This window comes from Macaca nemestrina, chromosome 18 (assembly GCF_043159975.1).
Source record: "Macaca nemestrina isolate mMacNem1 chromosome 18, mMacNem.hap1, whole genome shotgun sequence".
Lineage (NCBI taxonomy): Eukaryota > Metazoa > Chordata > Mammalia > Primates > Cercopithecidae > Macaca > Macaca nemestrina.
This window is the reverse complement of record NC_092142.1, coordinates 23,422,099-23,438,776: the sequence shown is the minus strand read 5'-3', so window position 1 is coordinate 23,438,776 and position 16,678 is coordinate 23,422,099. Positions and strand designations below refer to the sequence as shown.

The window sequence follows — 16,678 nt, the reverse complement described above, 5'->3', positions numbered from 1 at the left end:
CTAACATTTATTAATTCTGTCATTTAAATCCTGTTCTTTTGTATTTTGTTCTGTCAAAATGAGAATAGTTTGTTAATCTTTAGCTCAATTTTAGTTTTGTCAACAACTCTTTTTTTGAGACGGAATTTCACTCTTGTTGCCCAGGCTGGAGTGCAGTGGCACGATCTTGGCTCACTGCAACCTCCGCCTCCCAGGTTCAAGCGATTCTTTTACTCCAGCCTCCCGAGTAACTGGGATTACAGGCATGTGCCACCACGCCTGGCTAACTTTTCTATTTTTAGTAGAGACGGGGTTTCACCATGTTGGCCAGGATGGTCTCGAACTCCTGACTTCAGGTGATCCACCTGCCTTGGCCTCCCAAAGTGCTGGGATTACCTTTTCTTTACCTCATAGATGTTCATACTTGTTTTTATCTTTGGGCGAGATTATACCATTTACTGTGAAATTATATTCTGTCCAAAATGTTTTTGGTTGTGTGTCTGATTTTGTCCAAAATTGGTGAGTTTTAGGTTAAAATTAGTAATTTAGTAAAATTGCTGAAATTTACGTTAAATTACAGGTGATTCTTTTTTGTTGTTATGTGTTTTTTTATTTTTTATTAATTTTTTTTTTGAGAAGTCTCACTCTGTCGCCCAGGCTGGAGTGCAGTGACGTGATCTCATCTCATTGCAACCTCCACCTCCTGGGTTTAAGTGATTCTCCTGCCTCAGCCTCTGGAGTAGCTGGGACTAAAGGTACATGCCACAGAAATTAGCACCACGCTCGGCTAATTTTTGTATTTTTTAAGTATAGACGGGGTTTCACCATGTTGGTCAGACTGGTCTCAAACTCCTGATGTCAGGTGATTCGCCCTCCTTGGCCTCCCAAAGTGCTGGGATTACAGGCATGAGCCACCGTGCCTGGCCTACAGGTGATTCTTGTAGGGACAATTATTAAAAATTTTCTGCAAATCATGAAGCTATATCAAGGTGTTGAGCTTAACCATTAAGCACAGTGTAATCATTCATTAAGCCTGTCCAGTTTGATTATGCATTCTGGCATTTTGTAAGCTGCTCTGCCTAGCAATATATAGATTTATTTGATATGTTAACATTGGCTAATAAGCCAAATGCAGTGGCTCACACCTGTAATCCCAGCATTTTGGGAGTTCAAGGCAGGAGGATTGCTTGAGGCTAGGAATTTGAGACCAGCCTGGGTAACATATTGAGACCCCATCTCTGCAAAACATTAAAAAATTAGCTGGGTGTGGTGGCTATGCCTGTTGTCCCATCTACTTGGGAGGCTGAGGTGAAAGGATCACTTGAGCCTGGGAGGTGGATGCTGCAGTGGGCCATGATTGAACCACTGCACTCCAGCCACAGAGAAAGTCCCTGTCTGCTCCTGCCAAAAAAAAAGTTAATAATTTTTTCCCCTAAGATCTCAGCTCAAAGTACTATCTCTTCAGAGAGGTCTTCAATCTAAAGTACAGTCCTTTAGTCTAAAGTATCACCCTAACTAGGCCTTTTTTTTTTTTTTTTTTTTTTTTGTGATAGAGTCTCACTCTGTCACTCCAGGTTGGAATGCAGTGGTGCCATCTCGGCTCACTGCAACCCGCACATCCTGGGATCAAGTGATTCTTGTGCCTCAGCTTCCCAAGTAGCTGGGATTACAGGTGTGCACCACCACGCCTGCCTAATTTTTGTATTTTTAGTAGAGACGAGATTTCATCATGTTGGCCAGGCTGGTCTCGAACTCCTGACATCAGGTGATCTGCCCCCCTCAGCCTCCCGAAGTGCTGGGATTACAGGCATGAGCCACCGCACCTGGCCGTTAATAGAAGTATTTTTTAAAATTAGTATTACTGTTCTATTTCCTTTGTATTTCTGATGTATTTTAGATCACCCCCACTTTTTTCCCCTTAATGCTTTTGATTCACTTTGCATTAGGCTTGTCTCTTGGAAACAGGACGTAGCTAGATTTTAAAAATCTATTCCGAAGGGCTTTGTTTTCCACAGGGCTTGCTGTCCTTTTATTTTTGTTATCTCAGGTCTCATCATTGTCATCGTGGTTGTCTTCTCTGAGGTGAACACTCCCTTGTTTATTTTTTCTTCCTGTCATTTGCAATGTGAATCACGCTGTCTTTGTCGGGGTTATTGTTCTACTGCTTTATAGATTTGTTCATTCCAGTTTTCTTCTCAGACACACGTCTTCTGCTTAGATAGTTCAGAGTTCCCATAAGCCTGTCTTAGAAGAAGGCTGTGGTCTTAGGGAAGTGGAATGCAATTTCAATTTAGAAAATGGTTGGAAGCGAATGCTCCCAAGAAGCTCCAATTTCAGGGTGCTTTTAAACAAAGTTCAAGAGAATTCTCAGGCCTCTCTGCTGATTGAATTCTCTTCCTTGGCTAATCTGTTTACTCAGTCAATGTCAGATAGTGCAAGGGTAATTTTGAGTTTGGGATAAGGATTAAATGTTCAATCCACATCCTGTTGTCCCTGAGGTAAACTTGCTCTACAGGGAGGTAGAGAACTAGCACTATTCATTTAAAACTGGGTTTCTGTAATGTAATGAAGGGCACGTTGAGGATCCCAAAACACTCCTGGATCTGTCCCCCTCTTATTCCGTCTTTCATATGTTGTTTGGGTCCAGTTGCCTAATAATTACCACTTAATCAGCATATGTATTTATGGGATAAAGGAAGAACACCAAAGAAAAGAACAGTGATTATGAAAACAAGTGCTGTAAGAACAATTGGTGTGCTGGAAAATGTTGTGGTCAGTGGGTTGGATGCCAATCGGTGCTGAGGTCTGGAGGTTTTAATGTAATAGCAGCTTGGGATGGGTAACCTGGATATTAGCCAAAACACTGGTGGAGAAAAGCCTCATAAATTAGTTTTGATTACTAGCATTTGCCAGTTTCAGTTTACAGAAAGGCCACCATATAATTTCTGTATCTTCTTTTTGGAGAATTACTTTTGACATTTGCATTAAATATTACGCCATGGGATAACACTTATCTAGCCACCATATAATCTGGATTGCAGTGAATTCTACTTAATCGCCTTTTTGTTCATCTTTTCATTTTGATTAACAGTTTCCTTTCTTAAGTTCTTTTATCCTAAATTAATTTTAATTATATGAGTAATACATACATGCATGCTTCTTATTAAATCCAAGTTCATCTAAGTTCCCTCTCTCCAAGTTCTTTTATTCTAAATTAACTTTAATTATATGAGTAATACATACATGCATTCTTCTTATTAAATCCAAGTTCATCTAAGTTCCCTCTCTCCTTTCATAGAGGCACAGAGAGAACCACTCTGGTATCTTTCTGTGTCTCTATCTATCTATAATCAAAAAGTTAAAAAAAAATGTATATATTTTGTTTTTAGAGAGGGGATCTTTCTATATTGCCCAGACTGGTCTCAAACTCCTGACCTCAAGCAATCCTCCCTTGGGAGTCATCACACCTGGCACCTATCATCAATTTTTTTTTTTTTTTTTTTGAGACAGAGTCTTGCTCTGTCACCCAGGCTGGAGTGCAGTGGCTGGATCTCAGCTCACTGCAAGCTCTGCCTCCCGGGTTTACACCATTCTCCTGCCTCAGCCTCCCGAGTAGCTGGGACTACAGGCGCCCGCCACCTCGCCCGGCTAGTTTTTTTGTATTTTTTTTTTAGTAGAGATGGGGTTTCACCGCGTTAGCCAGGATGGTCTCGATCTCCTGACCTCGTGATCCGCTCGTCTCGGCCTCCCAAAGTGCTGGGATTACAGGCTTCAGCCACCGCGCCCGGCCTATCAACTTTTAAAATGACATCACATTGTACAACTTTCTCTTTTCCTCCCCACCTAGTAATATGACTTCGTAATCTAACCATGTGCCTATTTTTTATTTTATTTTTTATTTTTAAATTTCTTTTTCTTTTATTAAGATGGAGGGGGGGTCTCACTATGTTGCCCAGGATGGTCTCGAACTCCTGGGCTCAAATGATCTTCCCACTGCGGCCTCCCAAAATGCTGGGATTACAGGGGTGAGTCACCGCACCAATGTGTCTCTCATGTTTTTATTTTTTTTTGAGACGGAGTTTTCCTCTTGTTGCCCAGGCTGGAGTGAAATGGCATGATCTCAGCTCACGGCAACCTCCGCCTCCCGGATTCAGGTGATTCTCCTGCCTCAGCCTCCTGAGTAGCTGGGATTACAGGCACGTGCCGCCATGTGTGGCTAATTTTGTACTTTTAGTAGAGACAGGGTTTCTCCATGTTGGTCAGGCTGGTCTCGAACTCCCGACCTCAGGTGATCTGCCCGACTCAGCCTCCCAAATCTGTGGCTCACGCTGGGATTACAGGCGTAAGCCACGGCACCCAGCGAATGTGTCTATTTTGAACTGTGGCATACAATTCCTTAGAATAGATACACCACAATTTTTTTTTTTTTTTTTTTTTTTTGCTATACCCAGTTGGTGGATATGTGGGTTGTTCTCCTTAGTGACTGTTATAAACAATGTTGCAGGAAACATCTTCCTACATACCTTCTGTGCACCGGGGCAGAGTTTCTTTAGAGAATAAACTGAACAGTGGAATTGTGCAGACAATTTGTTGTTGTTTGATAGATCTGCACGGAGCTACACTGTTCAATCCAGTAGCCACTGGAATGATCACTAGCAATGTAGCTAATGTGAATGGGGAGCTCAACTTTTTATGTTTCCTTAATTTTTAAAATTTTAAAACCAAACCAGTATAAAATATTTTTCTATTAAGTTCAATTTTGCTTTGGTAGGATTACATCTCTCTCCTAAGTACATCACATAAAATATTCTTATATTGCCAGTGCACATGCCAGGCGTGTGTGTTTTCTCAGATCATGTGTGAACCTATCACTCATCTAATAGGTGTCAACTCATTTGGTTTGAATCCTTTTTTCTTTCTTTCTTTCTTTCTTTCTTTCTTTCTTTCTTTCTTTCTTTCTTTCTTTCCTTTCTTTCTTTTCTTTTCTTTCTTTCTTTCTTCTTCCTTCCTTCTTTCCTTTCTTCTTTCTCTTTCTTTCTTTCTTTCTTTCTTCTTTCTCTTTCTTTCTTTCGTTCTTTCTTTCTTTCTTTCTCCTTCCTTCCTTCCCTCCCTCCCTCCTTCTCTCTCTCTCTTTCTTTCTTTCTTTCTCTTTCTTTCTTTCTTTCTTTCTTTCTTTCTTTCTTTCTTTCTTTCTTTCTTTCTTTCTTTCTCTCTCTTTCTTTTTCTTTCTTTCTTCTTTTCTTTTCTTTCTTTTTGATAGAGTCTCGCTCTGTCGCCCAGGCTTGAGTGCAGTGGCATAATTTTGGCTCACTGCAACCTCCGCCTCCCAGGTTCAAGCAATTCTCCTGCCTCAGTCACCCAAGTAGCTGGGCTTACATGGGCCCAACACCGTGCCAGGCTAATTTTTGTATTTTTAGTAGAGATGAGGTTTTGCCATGTTGGCCAGCCTGGTCTCAAACTCCTGACCTCAAGTGATTCACCTGCCTCGGCCTCTCAAAGTGCTGGGATTACAGGTGTGAGCCACTGCACCTGGCCAAATCCTGTTTTTCTGTGCATTGACACGACATTGTAATGTGTTTACCTGAATATTTTATCTAGACAGTATGAATTGCATGGTACCTTTGCATCACATTGTTCATTAAAGAAAAATACATACTATTTTAATTATAATTGAATTATTTTTCTATACATGAACAAAATTTCCAATTTAAAATAAAGGCAGGTGACTTATGTAGAATGAAATGGAGATGCAAATGGTAGAGCTATGACAAGAATAGTAAATTAAGAGACTGGAGACTGGGTGCGGTGGCTCACGCCTGTAATCCCAGCACTTTGGGAGCCCAAGGCAGGCAGATCGTCTGAGATCAGGAGTTCGAGACCAGTCTGGACAACATGGTGAAACGCCATCTCTACTAAAAATATAAAAATTAGCTGGGCTTGGTGGTGCATGCCTGTAATCCCAGCTACTCGGGAGACTGAGGCGGGAGAATCCTTGAATCCAGGAGGCGAAGTTTTCAGTGAGCTGAAATTGTGCGACTGTCATGGCTGGGCAACAGAGCGAGGCTCCATCTAAAAAAAAAAAGAGAGAGAGAGAGACTGGAGGCTGGGGGATGGGGAAATTGGGGAGATGTTGGTCAAAGGATACAAAAATTCAGTTAGACTAGAGGAATAAGGTCAAGAGATGCATTGTACAACATGGTGAGTATGGTTGGTAACATATTGTATATCTGAAAATTGCTAAGAGAGTAGATATTACGTGTTCTTACCACACACACACAAAGAAATATGTGAGAGCTGGATGAAGTGGCTCATGCCTGTAATCCCAGCACTTTGAGAGGCAGAGGTGGGAAGATCTCTTGAGCCCAGGAGTTCGAAACCAACCTGGGCAACATAAGGAGACCCGTCTCTACAAAAAATAATAAAATCAGTTGGGTATGGTGGTGCACATCTGTGGTCCCAGATACTCAGAGGGCTGGGGTGGGAAGATGGCTTGAGCCCAGAAGTTCGAGGTTTCAGTGAGCCATGACTGTGCCACTGCACTCCAGCCTGGGCCACAGAGTGAGACCCTGTCTCAAAAAACAAAAAACAAAAAAACGAAAAAAAACCCCAAAGAAAACAAAAAGAGATATGTGAGGCAACAGGCCTATGTTAAATAGTTTGATTTAGCCATTCCGCAATTTATACATATATAAAAACATCCATTGTGCACCACAAATGTATACAATTTTTATTTGTCAATTATTTATCTATTTTGAGGCAGAGTAGGCTAATTTTTTTTTAAGTAGAGATGGGGTCTCACTATGTTGCCCAGGCTGGTTCCAAACTCCTGGGCTCAAATGATCCTCCTGCCTCAGCCCCCCAAAGTGCTGAGATTACAGCCATGAGCCACTGTGTCCAGCCTGCTTGTCTATTTTAAAAAGGGAAGAGCTCAAAAGACTGTAGGAAGATGCACCACCGATTTCACGATGGATGTCAGTTGCAATTTGCTGTGGTATAGTGAAACAAAAAAGCTGCATGTTGGTTGTGAAAAACAATTTTAAGATAATAAGATGGAAACTATCGAGACATTTTCAGCAAATACATAGTGAGTTTGATAAGTTTTCTCTCCATATTTAAGAAAGAACTAACGAAGCACGTGAAAAGATGCTCAACATCCCTTGATGCTAGGAGAATGCAAATCCAAACCTCAGAATACCACTTCATACCCATTAGGATGGCGATTACCAACAAAACAAAACAGCATGGGAATCAAGTGTTGGTGAGGATGTAGACAAACTAGAACCTTTCCACCCTTGTGCCTTGCTGGTGGGACTGTAAAATGGTTGCTGTGGGCCAGGTGCAGTGGCGCACGCCTGTAATCCCAGCACTTTGGGAGGCCGAGGTGGGTGAATCATGAGGTCAGGAGATCGAGACCATCCTGGCTGACACGGTGAAAGCCCGTCTCTACTAAAAATACAAAAAATTAGCCAGGCATGGTGGTGGGCGCCTGTAGTCCCAGCTACTCAGGAGGCTGAGGCAGGAGAATTGCTTGAACCCGGGAGGTGGAGCTTGCAGTGAGCCAAGATTGTGCCACTGCACTTCAGCCTGGGCAACAGGGAGAGACTCCATTTAAAAAAAAAAAAAAAAAAAAAAAAAAAAAAAAAGGTGCTGTGGAAAGTGGTGCAGTTCCTCAAAAATTAAAGAAATACCATGGATTCAGCAATTTCACTTCTCAGTATATACTGAGAAGAAGTGAAAGCAGGGACTTGTACACTCAAGTTCATGGCAGCATTATTCTCAATAGCCAAAAGGTGAAAATTACTCCAATGGTCATCAGCAGATGAATGGATATTATCTGGTCTTAAGAAAGAAGGAAATTCTGACAGTTGCTACACTATGGACGAACCTTGAAGACATTATGCTAAGTGAAATAAGCCCAACACGAGAGGATAAATATTGTATGATTCCACACCCATGAATTTCCTAGAGCAGTCAAATTCATAGACATAGAAAATAGGCCGGGTGTGGAGGCTCACGCCTGCAATCCCAGCACTTTGGGAGGCTGAGACAGGTGATCACTTGATGTCAGGAGTTCGAGACAAGCCTAGCCAACATGGTGAAAACTCATCTCTACCAAAAAAATTAGCCGGGCGTGGTGATGCGTGCCTGTAATCTCAGCTGCTCGGGAGGCTGAGGCAGGAGAATCCCTTGAACCCGAGAGGCAGAGGTTGCAGTGAGCCGAGATCATACCACTGCACTCTAGCCTGGGAGAAAGGGGGAGTTAGTGTTTAATGGGGTCACAGTTTCAGTGTGGGAAGATAAAGTTGTACAGATGGATGGTGGTGATGGTTCACAGCAGTGTGAATATACTTAATGCCACAGAGATGTATACTTAACATATGATTAAAATAGTAAATTTTATGTTGTATATATTTTACCACAATAAGAAAATCCGATGAAATTAGTTAGTTGAAATCAGAATAAAATGTAGAGTAAAAACCTTTTAAATAGATTTTAGTTTATCCAGATTAGAGATTGTAACTTTGGCTGGCTATAAAAATGACTCAGATTCTTGCATGCATGTGCGTATGCACACATACACAATTTTTTTTTTTTTTTTTTTTTGAGACGGAGTCTCGCTCTGTCGCCCAGGCTGGAGTGCAGTGGCCAGATCTCAGCTCAACTGCAAGCTTCGCCTCCCGGGTTTACGTCATTCTCCTGCCTCAGCCTCCCGAGGAGCTGGGACTACAGGCGCCCGCCACCTCGCCCGGCTAGTTTTTTGTATTTTTTAGTAGAGATGACGTTTCACCGTGTTAGCCAGGATGGTCTCGATCTCCTGACCTCGTGATCCACCTGTTTCAGCCTCCCAAAGTGCTGGGATTACAGGCTTGAGCCACTGCGCCCGGCCGACAATTTTTAATGGAAATATGGTAAAAAAAAATAATTTAAGTTGTAAAAATTTTGTTAGAAAATTATGAGGAAAAGACTAAAAAGATATTTTAGGCTGGCGTGGTGGCTCACACCTGTAATCTCAGCACTTTGGGAGGCCGAGGTGGGCAGATCACTTGACCGCAGGAGTGTGAGACTATCCTGGGCAACATGGTGAAACCCTGTCTCTATGAAAAATAGAAAAAAATGGCTGGGTGTGGTGATGCACCCCTGTAGTCCCAGCTACTCAGGAGGAGGCTGAGGTGGGAGGATCACTGAGCCTGGGGAGGTCAAAACTGGAGTGGGGTCAATCCACACCACCACACTCCAGCCTGGGAAATAGAGGGAAACTCTCGAAAATAAATAAATAAATAAATAAATAAATAAATAAATAAATAAATATAAAGATTTTACAGAAAGTGAATAATCTGCAATTAAGCCACCAAACAATTGCCCATAGAATGAAAGAACGTATTAAAGCTAAATGGATTCAAATTTTGGAAAATTGCACAATTTAGCTGACTCATGCCATGAGACACCATCCAACTAATAGCCTGGGTATATTTATTCAAAAAGGACTTCCAAATTCATGAAAAAGCATTGCCAATTCATGGCTTACAAAAGTGTAGCACAGATTTTAAAAAATCTTTTACATCTGACCAAAAAAATTTCACTTAGACATGAAAAAATTAGTTTCTATCATGCCAGATGGTCCTCCAGCTATGTTTGGTCAAAAATCTGGTTTTATTGGAGTTTCAAAACAAGAGACTGATGTTTCCTTTATTGCTTCATCCCACTGTATGATAAATACTGAAAATATTTGTGTTGCTTTTGGAAGCAGGCTCCATGGAAAGTGTCACGGGTACAGTTGAAAACTGTTCAGTGTATACGTACAAATGCTGTGAATCACCACCAGTGCATGGGACTTTTGAAAGAAATAGAAGGCAATGAATGGGGTGGTCTTGGGTCTTTGCCAACGTTCATTGGTTGAGTCATGGAAGACTTTTACAAAGATTTACTGTACTGTCAATTCCAATTCAAGATTTTCTTGAAACAAAGGGAATGCTTGCCAAATATTTAATAATCAAAGATAAACATGGCAGCGTGATTTATGTTTTCTCAGCAATATCACAGTGTATATGAAATGAGATAAATTCCAAGCTCTAAAGAAAGAAAAACCTGTGATCTAGATGGAAAAGTATAAGAATTTACATTGAAATGAAAACATTTCATAATACAAATCAATAATAATGATTTTGCATACTTTTTAACATGAATCCATATGCAAAATATATATTTTTAAAGACAGGGTTTTGCTCTGTTGCCCAGGCTGAAGTGCGGTGGCATTGTCTTGGCTCACTGCAACCTCTGCCTCCCAGGCTCAAGTGATCCTCCCACCTTAGCGTCTCAAGTAGCTGGGACTACAGATGCATGCGCCACCATCGCCTGCTAATTTTTTTTTTTTTTTTTTTTTGTAGATACAGGGTCCTGTCATGTTTCCAAGGTTGGTCTCGAACTCCTGAGCTCAAGTGATCTTCTCCACCTCAGCCTCCCAAAGTGCTGGGATAACAGGCGTGAGCCACTGCGGCTGGCTGCAAAATATTTTTAATAGTAATCACCAGCATTATGTAAATTATCTGCAAAATTTATAAGAAAAATTTTAAGAAAGTTGTTGATATTGATAAACTTTAGAATTACTTTTCAATTTATACTGCATCCCTTTACATTCCACGTTAATACTGAATTGACATGAGGATTGGTGAATTGCTTAAGTTGGACAGAAGTAAGTTTTTTTTGTTTGTTTGTTTGTTTTTCTGAGACAAGGTCTCACTCTGTTGCCCAGGCTGGAGTGCAGTGGTGCAATCTTGGCTCACCACAACCTCTGCCTCCCAGGTTCAAGCAATTCTCCTGCCTCAGCTTCCTGAGTAGCTGGGATTACAGGCGTGCACAACTACCACTCGACTAATTTTTATATTTTTAATAGAGATGGGGTTTCACCATGTTAGCCAGGCTGGTCTTGAACTCCTGACCTCAAATGATCCACCCACCTCAGCCTCCAAAGTACTGAGATTATAGGCGTGAGCCACTGCGCCTAGCCTGGACAGAAGTAGTTTTAAAACTGATTGGCTTTGCTTCAAAGTCAAACCATTATTCCAATGAAGATGAACTAGCTTCGTCAATGTGGAAGCGAATAATACGGGAAAGTGATTTTTTGGTACTTGGAAAATATTTAAGTATCTTTGGAACAACCTGTGTATGCTGTTCTACTTTTTCAACTGTAACTATAAATACAGATCACATGTTTTCAGTGACAGCCATACTGTAATGTATAAAACACACTTTGGATGTCAAAGATTTAGAGTAACAACAGGAAGGAAGGAACATACCTCATTACAAATTTTTATATTGATTTCAGGTTGACATGATGATATTTTAGAAATGTTAGGTTCAATAAATTATAATGTTAAAATTAATTTCATCTGTTTCTTTTTACCTTTTAAAAATACGGCAACTAGAATATTTACAGTTACGTATGTGGTTTGTGTTATTATTCTATTTAATAGCGATGGGCCGGGTGTGGTGGCTCATGCCTGTAATCCCAGCACTTTGGGAGGCTGAGGCAGGCAGATTGCTTGAGACTAGGAGTTTGAGACCAGCCTGGGCAACATAGTGAGACCTTGACACTACAAAAAACAAACAAACAAACAAAAAACCACAAAAAAACCCAAATTAGCCTGGTGTAGTGTCATGAACCTGTAGTCCTAGCTACTCTGGAGGCCGATGCGGGAGGATTGCTTGAGCCTAGGAGTTTGAGACCAGCCTGGGTAATGTAGTGAAACCCTATCTCTACAAAATAATTAAAAATTAGCTGGGTGTGGCGGTATGTGCCTGTAGTCCCAGCTTCTTGGCTGGAGCGGGAGGATTACTTGAGCCCAGGAGGTTGAGGATGCAGTGAGCTGTGACTGCACGACTGCACTCCAGCCTGATGGACAGAGTGAGACCCTGTCTCAAAAAATGAAAGAAGCTAACATGGTGAAACCCCATCTCTACTAAAAATACAAAAAAAAAAAAAAAAAATATAGCCGGGCGTGGTGGCAGGCACCTGTAATCCCAGCTACTCGGGAGGCTGAGACAGGAGAATGGCTTGAACCCGGCAGGCGGAGCTTTCAGTGAGCTGAGATCGCGCCACTGCACTCCAGCCTGGGCGACAGAGCGAGACTCCGTCTCAAAAAATAAATAAAATAAAATAAAATAAAAAAAGTAAAAAAGAAACAAAACAAAACCCAGTGATGATCTAGAATTGCCTGCCCTCTTATTTGCACCAGTGTTCCCACTGGGAGAATTATGCACTGTGATTAGGTCCGACAAGAGGGCCATCTAAGTAAGTCACTTGCCTCCCCTCTCATCATCCACTGTAGAAGCTGAAGGAGCCAGGTTCAAGAAGTTAGCTGTGAAGCTGAGCAATTAGATCCTTCCTCCCCGGACTTAGATTCTGGAGTAAGTGGTGCAGAGACAGAAACATTATTTGGAAGTCAAATTCAGCATAGGATCAGTGTCAGTGTGTGGCCTAGACTTGTAAATTCTCCCTTACTGTATTGCTGCTACTAACAGGGCGGGGGGTGGAAGGGACAGTGGGGAATCAGATAGAATGTCCACTACAGAAGTATTATTAGAGGAAGATGTTGACTCAGGGGAAGACGGGGCCAAGCCTCAGGTCTGATGGGCTAGGTTAGCCTCCAAACAGAAGAATAAGCAGTAAGGCTGGAAGCCAGGAAGATGGAAGAAAATAGAGCGTGCAGTGGAGAGTGAGCTGTGCAGAGATGTCTGGACTAAGAATGAATGGTGGATGGGAGTGGTCACAGCTGAAAGAAACCACATAAAGCAAAAGATTAAGACATAGGTTAGAACTCTATGCCTGCCCTAATCCTCAGCCCTAAGAAAACCATTCTCTGAGTTTTGGAATGAATACCTGGGTCAATTAAAGAAAAAGCACTCTCTGGAAACCTCAGTGTCATGGCACTCATGGATATTCCTGCTGACAAAAGGAAAGAAGCAATAGGCATGATTTCTTCCCTCCTTCCTTCTGCATGGGGCAGGAATGATGGGCCCTACCTGTTTCCTGTCTCCGCATCCTACTTCCTCTATAGTCCAGGCCATGGGGTTCCCATGAATGGGATGGATGCTACTTTTTTTTTTTTTTTTTTTTTTTTTTTTAAGAAACAGGGTCTCACTCTGTTACCTAGGCTGGAGTGCAGTGGAGCAAACATAGCTCACTGCAGCCTTGAACTCCTGGGCTCCAGCCATCATTCCACCTCAATCTCCCAAGTAGCTGGGATTACGGACACACACCACCATGCCCAGCTAAGTTTAAAAAATTTTTTGTAGAGACAGGGTCTCACTACATCATCTAGACTGGTCTTGAACTCCTGGCCTCAAGCAATCTTCCCCCACAGCCTCTCAAAGTGTTGGCATTACAGGCGTGAGCCACTGTGCCTGGCCTGATTCTGTTCTTTTTTTTTGTTTTTGAGATGGAGTCTCACTCTGTCACCCAGGCTGGAGTGCAGTGGCACTATCTCAGCTCACCGCAACCTCCGCCTTCCGGGTTCAAGAGATTCTCCTGCCTCAGCCTCCCAAGTAGCTGGAATTACAGGCACGTGCCACCATGCCTGGCCAATTTTTTTGTATTTTTAGTAGAGACTGGGTTTTGCCATGTTGACCAGGCTGGTCTGGAACTCCTGGGCTCAAGTGATCCCCCCAGCTCGGCCTCCCAAAGTGCTGGGATTACAGGTGTGAGCCACCGCACTCAGCCTGACTCTGTTCTTAACCTATTCCTTATCTTCTACTTCTGAGGTCATTTTCCTCCTTCCCTCCTGTGCCTTTGTCCCTATTTAATGCCTTGCATGAGATATAACCTACTTCTCCCAGAGGCTGGAAATGTTCCTTGAACATCAGCTCAGTGACCACAGCCCTGCTTTCTGCCCACTGACCACTGCTGACAACTTGACAGGCAACAGATGCTCTTAGATTTTCCATGGCTTTCTCCCCACACCACCACGTTGGATAACCTTCGGCCAACATTGCTTGGTTTCTTGGAGTCTGATGACCGCCTTAACTGTTCCATTGTGCATTCTGTTCTGTCTACGGATCTGAGCCTCCTCACACTGCCTTTGCTGAGAGCCCCTCCCTGTGGTGCCTCTTTTGTTGCCGTTTACCCCTAGGAATCTGGTCCTGTCAGGAGACACACTGTCGTAGCCACTGATTCGGGTAGATTCTCTGAATGATCAGTCTGCTATCTCAGCTCTCCCTGCCTGGAAAAATCCTTCCCCATGGGATCCAATCAAACCCAGCCTATCAATATACATCTTTCCAGCTTTTACTTTGATTAATACCATGTCAACTGAGCAATTTTCTCCTTAGCTTTTTCTCCCATTGTTTTTCCCAAAGGCTAGCTTCTCTGGCCACCTGCCGCTGATTGAGTTTTAGGAGTTCAATGGTATTTGTTTGTTTAATTCACCTGATGTATTCCAAATGCCCAGACCAATGCATGGCACATTGTAGACGCTCAATAAAGAATCATCAAATGAATAAAAAAGAAGCCATAACCCAGAATATTCAGAGGGGTTAATACACATTACCAATGACTTGGTATGAATTTGTATGAATTACAAATAATTCATAGGGTATATCTTACTTAGAGTACCAAAGGTAGATTTTGTGTGATCAATACTGGGCTTAAGAACATCCTTTAGTATAAACAGCAAGTAGACATATATAAGAACAGAAACTCTTTTCCTTCCCACTTTGATGTAGATTTCATTTCTATTCTAGCTTTTCCACCATCACGCTGATCAACTTCACCAACCACTAACCCAGGTGATGCCGTACGGATCCAGCAGACCCCTCCTACCAGCCCTTCCTCTTCACTTTCCTCCTGGATCTCTCCAAAGGCCTCCTAACTGGTCTCCCCGTGTCCCTTTTTTTCCATCCTCCCACACATCCTCTGCAAGTGGCCATTGATTTTCCTTACAGTGTGAATTATATCAGACAGAGTATGGGTCGCAGAATGGCTGGAAGAGAACTCACCACCAAGCTGTTTAGAGATGGACATGATAGGGCCAGAGCTCAATCTACCTTCAGAAGGTGACGTGGGGTGATGGTACATTGGCCTCTGTCTCAGGATCGTGAGGTCTGAGTTTCAAACCTTGCCCCCTTTCTCTTGCCCAGTTCTGATTTCAACCCCATTCAACTTGTCAGAATTTTGAGTGGATGTTTCCTCTGGTTTCCTTAGTTGGAACCTCAGGCAGCTCTGGGCTGAATGGACTGACCCCTGGCCCCCAGTGCGAGTGATACTACCTGTTCCATTCCTCGGGCAGCGGAATGTCTTGAGAGCCAGGACACCTGGCGTCTAGGCCTGGCTCTGCCACTAGTTGCATGACTTTAGGCAAATCACATCACCTCTCCGGGCCTCAGTTTTCACACCTGAGAAAGGAAGAGATTGCATTAGATTAGTGATTCTCCACTTTTTACCTCATTCCCCTCCCAAACACAACCAGTGATGCCTATTTACCTATGAGACACACATCTATGTGCAACTCCTGGGTACAAACTTTAATTTCATCCCCCTGGTTTTTTTTTTTTTTTTTTTTTTGGTCACACAGGCCAGAGTGCAGTGGCTCGATCTTGGTTCAGTGCAACTTCCACCTCCTAGGCTCAGGCGATCCTCCTGCCACAGCCTCCCAAGTAGCTGGGACCACAGGCGTGCACCACCATGCCTGGATAGTTGTTTGTATTTTTGGTAGAGATGGGGTTTTGCCATGTTGCCTGGGCTGGTCTCGAACTCCTGAACTAAAGCAATCCACCCGCCTCAGCCTCCCAAAGTGCTGGGGTTACAGGTGTGAGTCACTGTGCCCAGCCTCATGCCTTTGTTTTTCTTCCCTTTTTCTTTTTCTTTTCTTTTTCTTTTTTTCTTTTTGCTTTTTGTTTTGTTTTTGAGACAGGGTCTTACTTTGTCACCCAGGCTGGAGTGCAGCTGTGCAATCACAGTCCACTGCAGCCTCAGCCTCCCAGGCTCAAGTGATCCTCCTATCTCAGCCTCCTGAGTAGCTGGTACTAGAAATGCACACCACCATGCTTAGCTAATTTTTGTATTTTTTTTGCAGGGGCAGAGTCTCCCTATGTTGCTCAGGCTGGTCTTGAAGTCCTGAGTTCTAGGGATCCACCTGCCTTGGCCTCCCAAAGCACTGGGATTATAGGCGTAAGCCACTGTGCCCGACTGGCTGGTCTATTATCTTACACTTTTATTCAAGACTCCCCCACCCAACTATCATTCTTGCTCTCACCTATGTCTGCAACTTCCCTCTTCTCAGATAGACCATAAATCACATGAGATTGTGCCTATCATTGCTCTATTATCACCGTCAAAAAACACTGACTGGGCCAAGTGCCATGGCTCATGCCTGTAATCCCAGAGCTTTGGGAAGCCAAGGTGGGAGGATTGTTTGAGCTCAGGAGTTTGAGACCAGTCTGGGCAACGTAGTGAAACCTAATTTCTACAAAAAAAGAAAAAAGAAAAAAAAAATTAACCAATGTGCTGGTGCTACTCAGGAGGCTAAGGCAGGAGGATCACTTGAGTGAGTCTAAGGAGTTGGAGGCTACAGCGAGCTACGATCACACCACTGTACTCCAGCCTGGGCAATAGAGTGAGACCCTGTCTCAAAAAGAAAACAAAAAAAGTGGCTGGTAAAACAGGTATTTAGTAAGTAGTTGGTGAATAAGTGAATGATGTAAAGAT

The 16,678-nt window shown here is 42.8% G+C and overlaps 1 protein-coding gene across 4 annotated transcripts in view; it reads right to left on the bottom strand.

The window, feature by feature from the left end:
* The window catches only part of LOC105485034 (trinucleotide repeat containing adaptor 6A), a 216,082-nt gene that overhangs the window by 172,708 nt on the left and 26,696 nt on the right, over positions 1-16,678 (bottom strand). For all 4 annotated transcript variants that reach the window (XM_024793883.2, XM_071084251.1, XM_071084261.1 and 1 more), the window contains one exon: positions 15,241-15,366. In XM_024793883.2, the coding sequence (XP_024649651.2) occupies positions 15,241-15,320 (80 nt within the window). In that variant the 5' untranslated portion in view covers positions 15,321-15,366. Of the gene's footprint in view, positions 1-15,240; positions 15,367-16,678 lie in introns of those variants that run through there.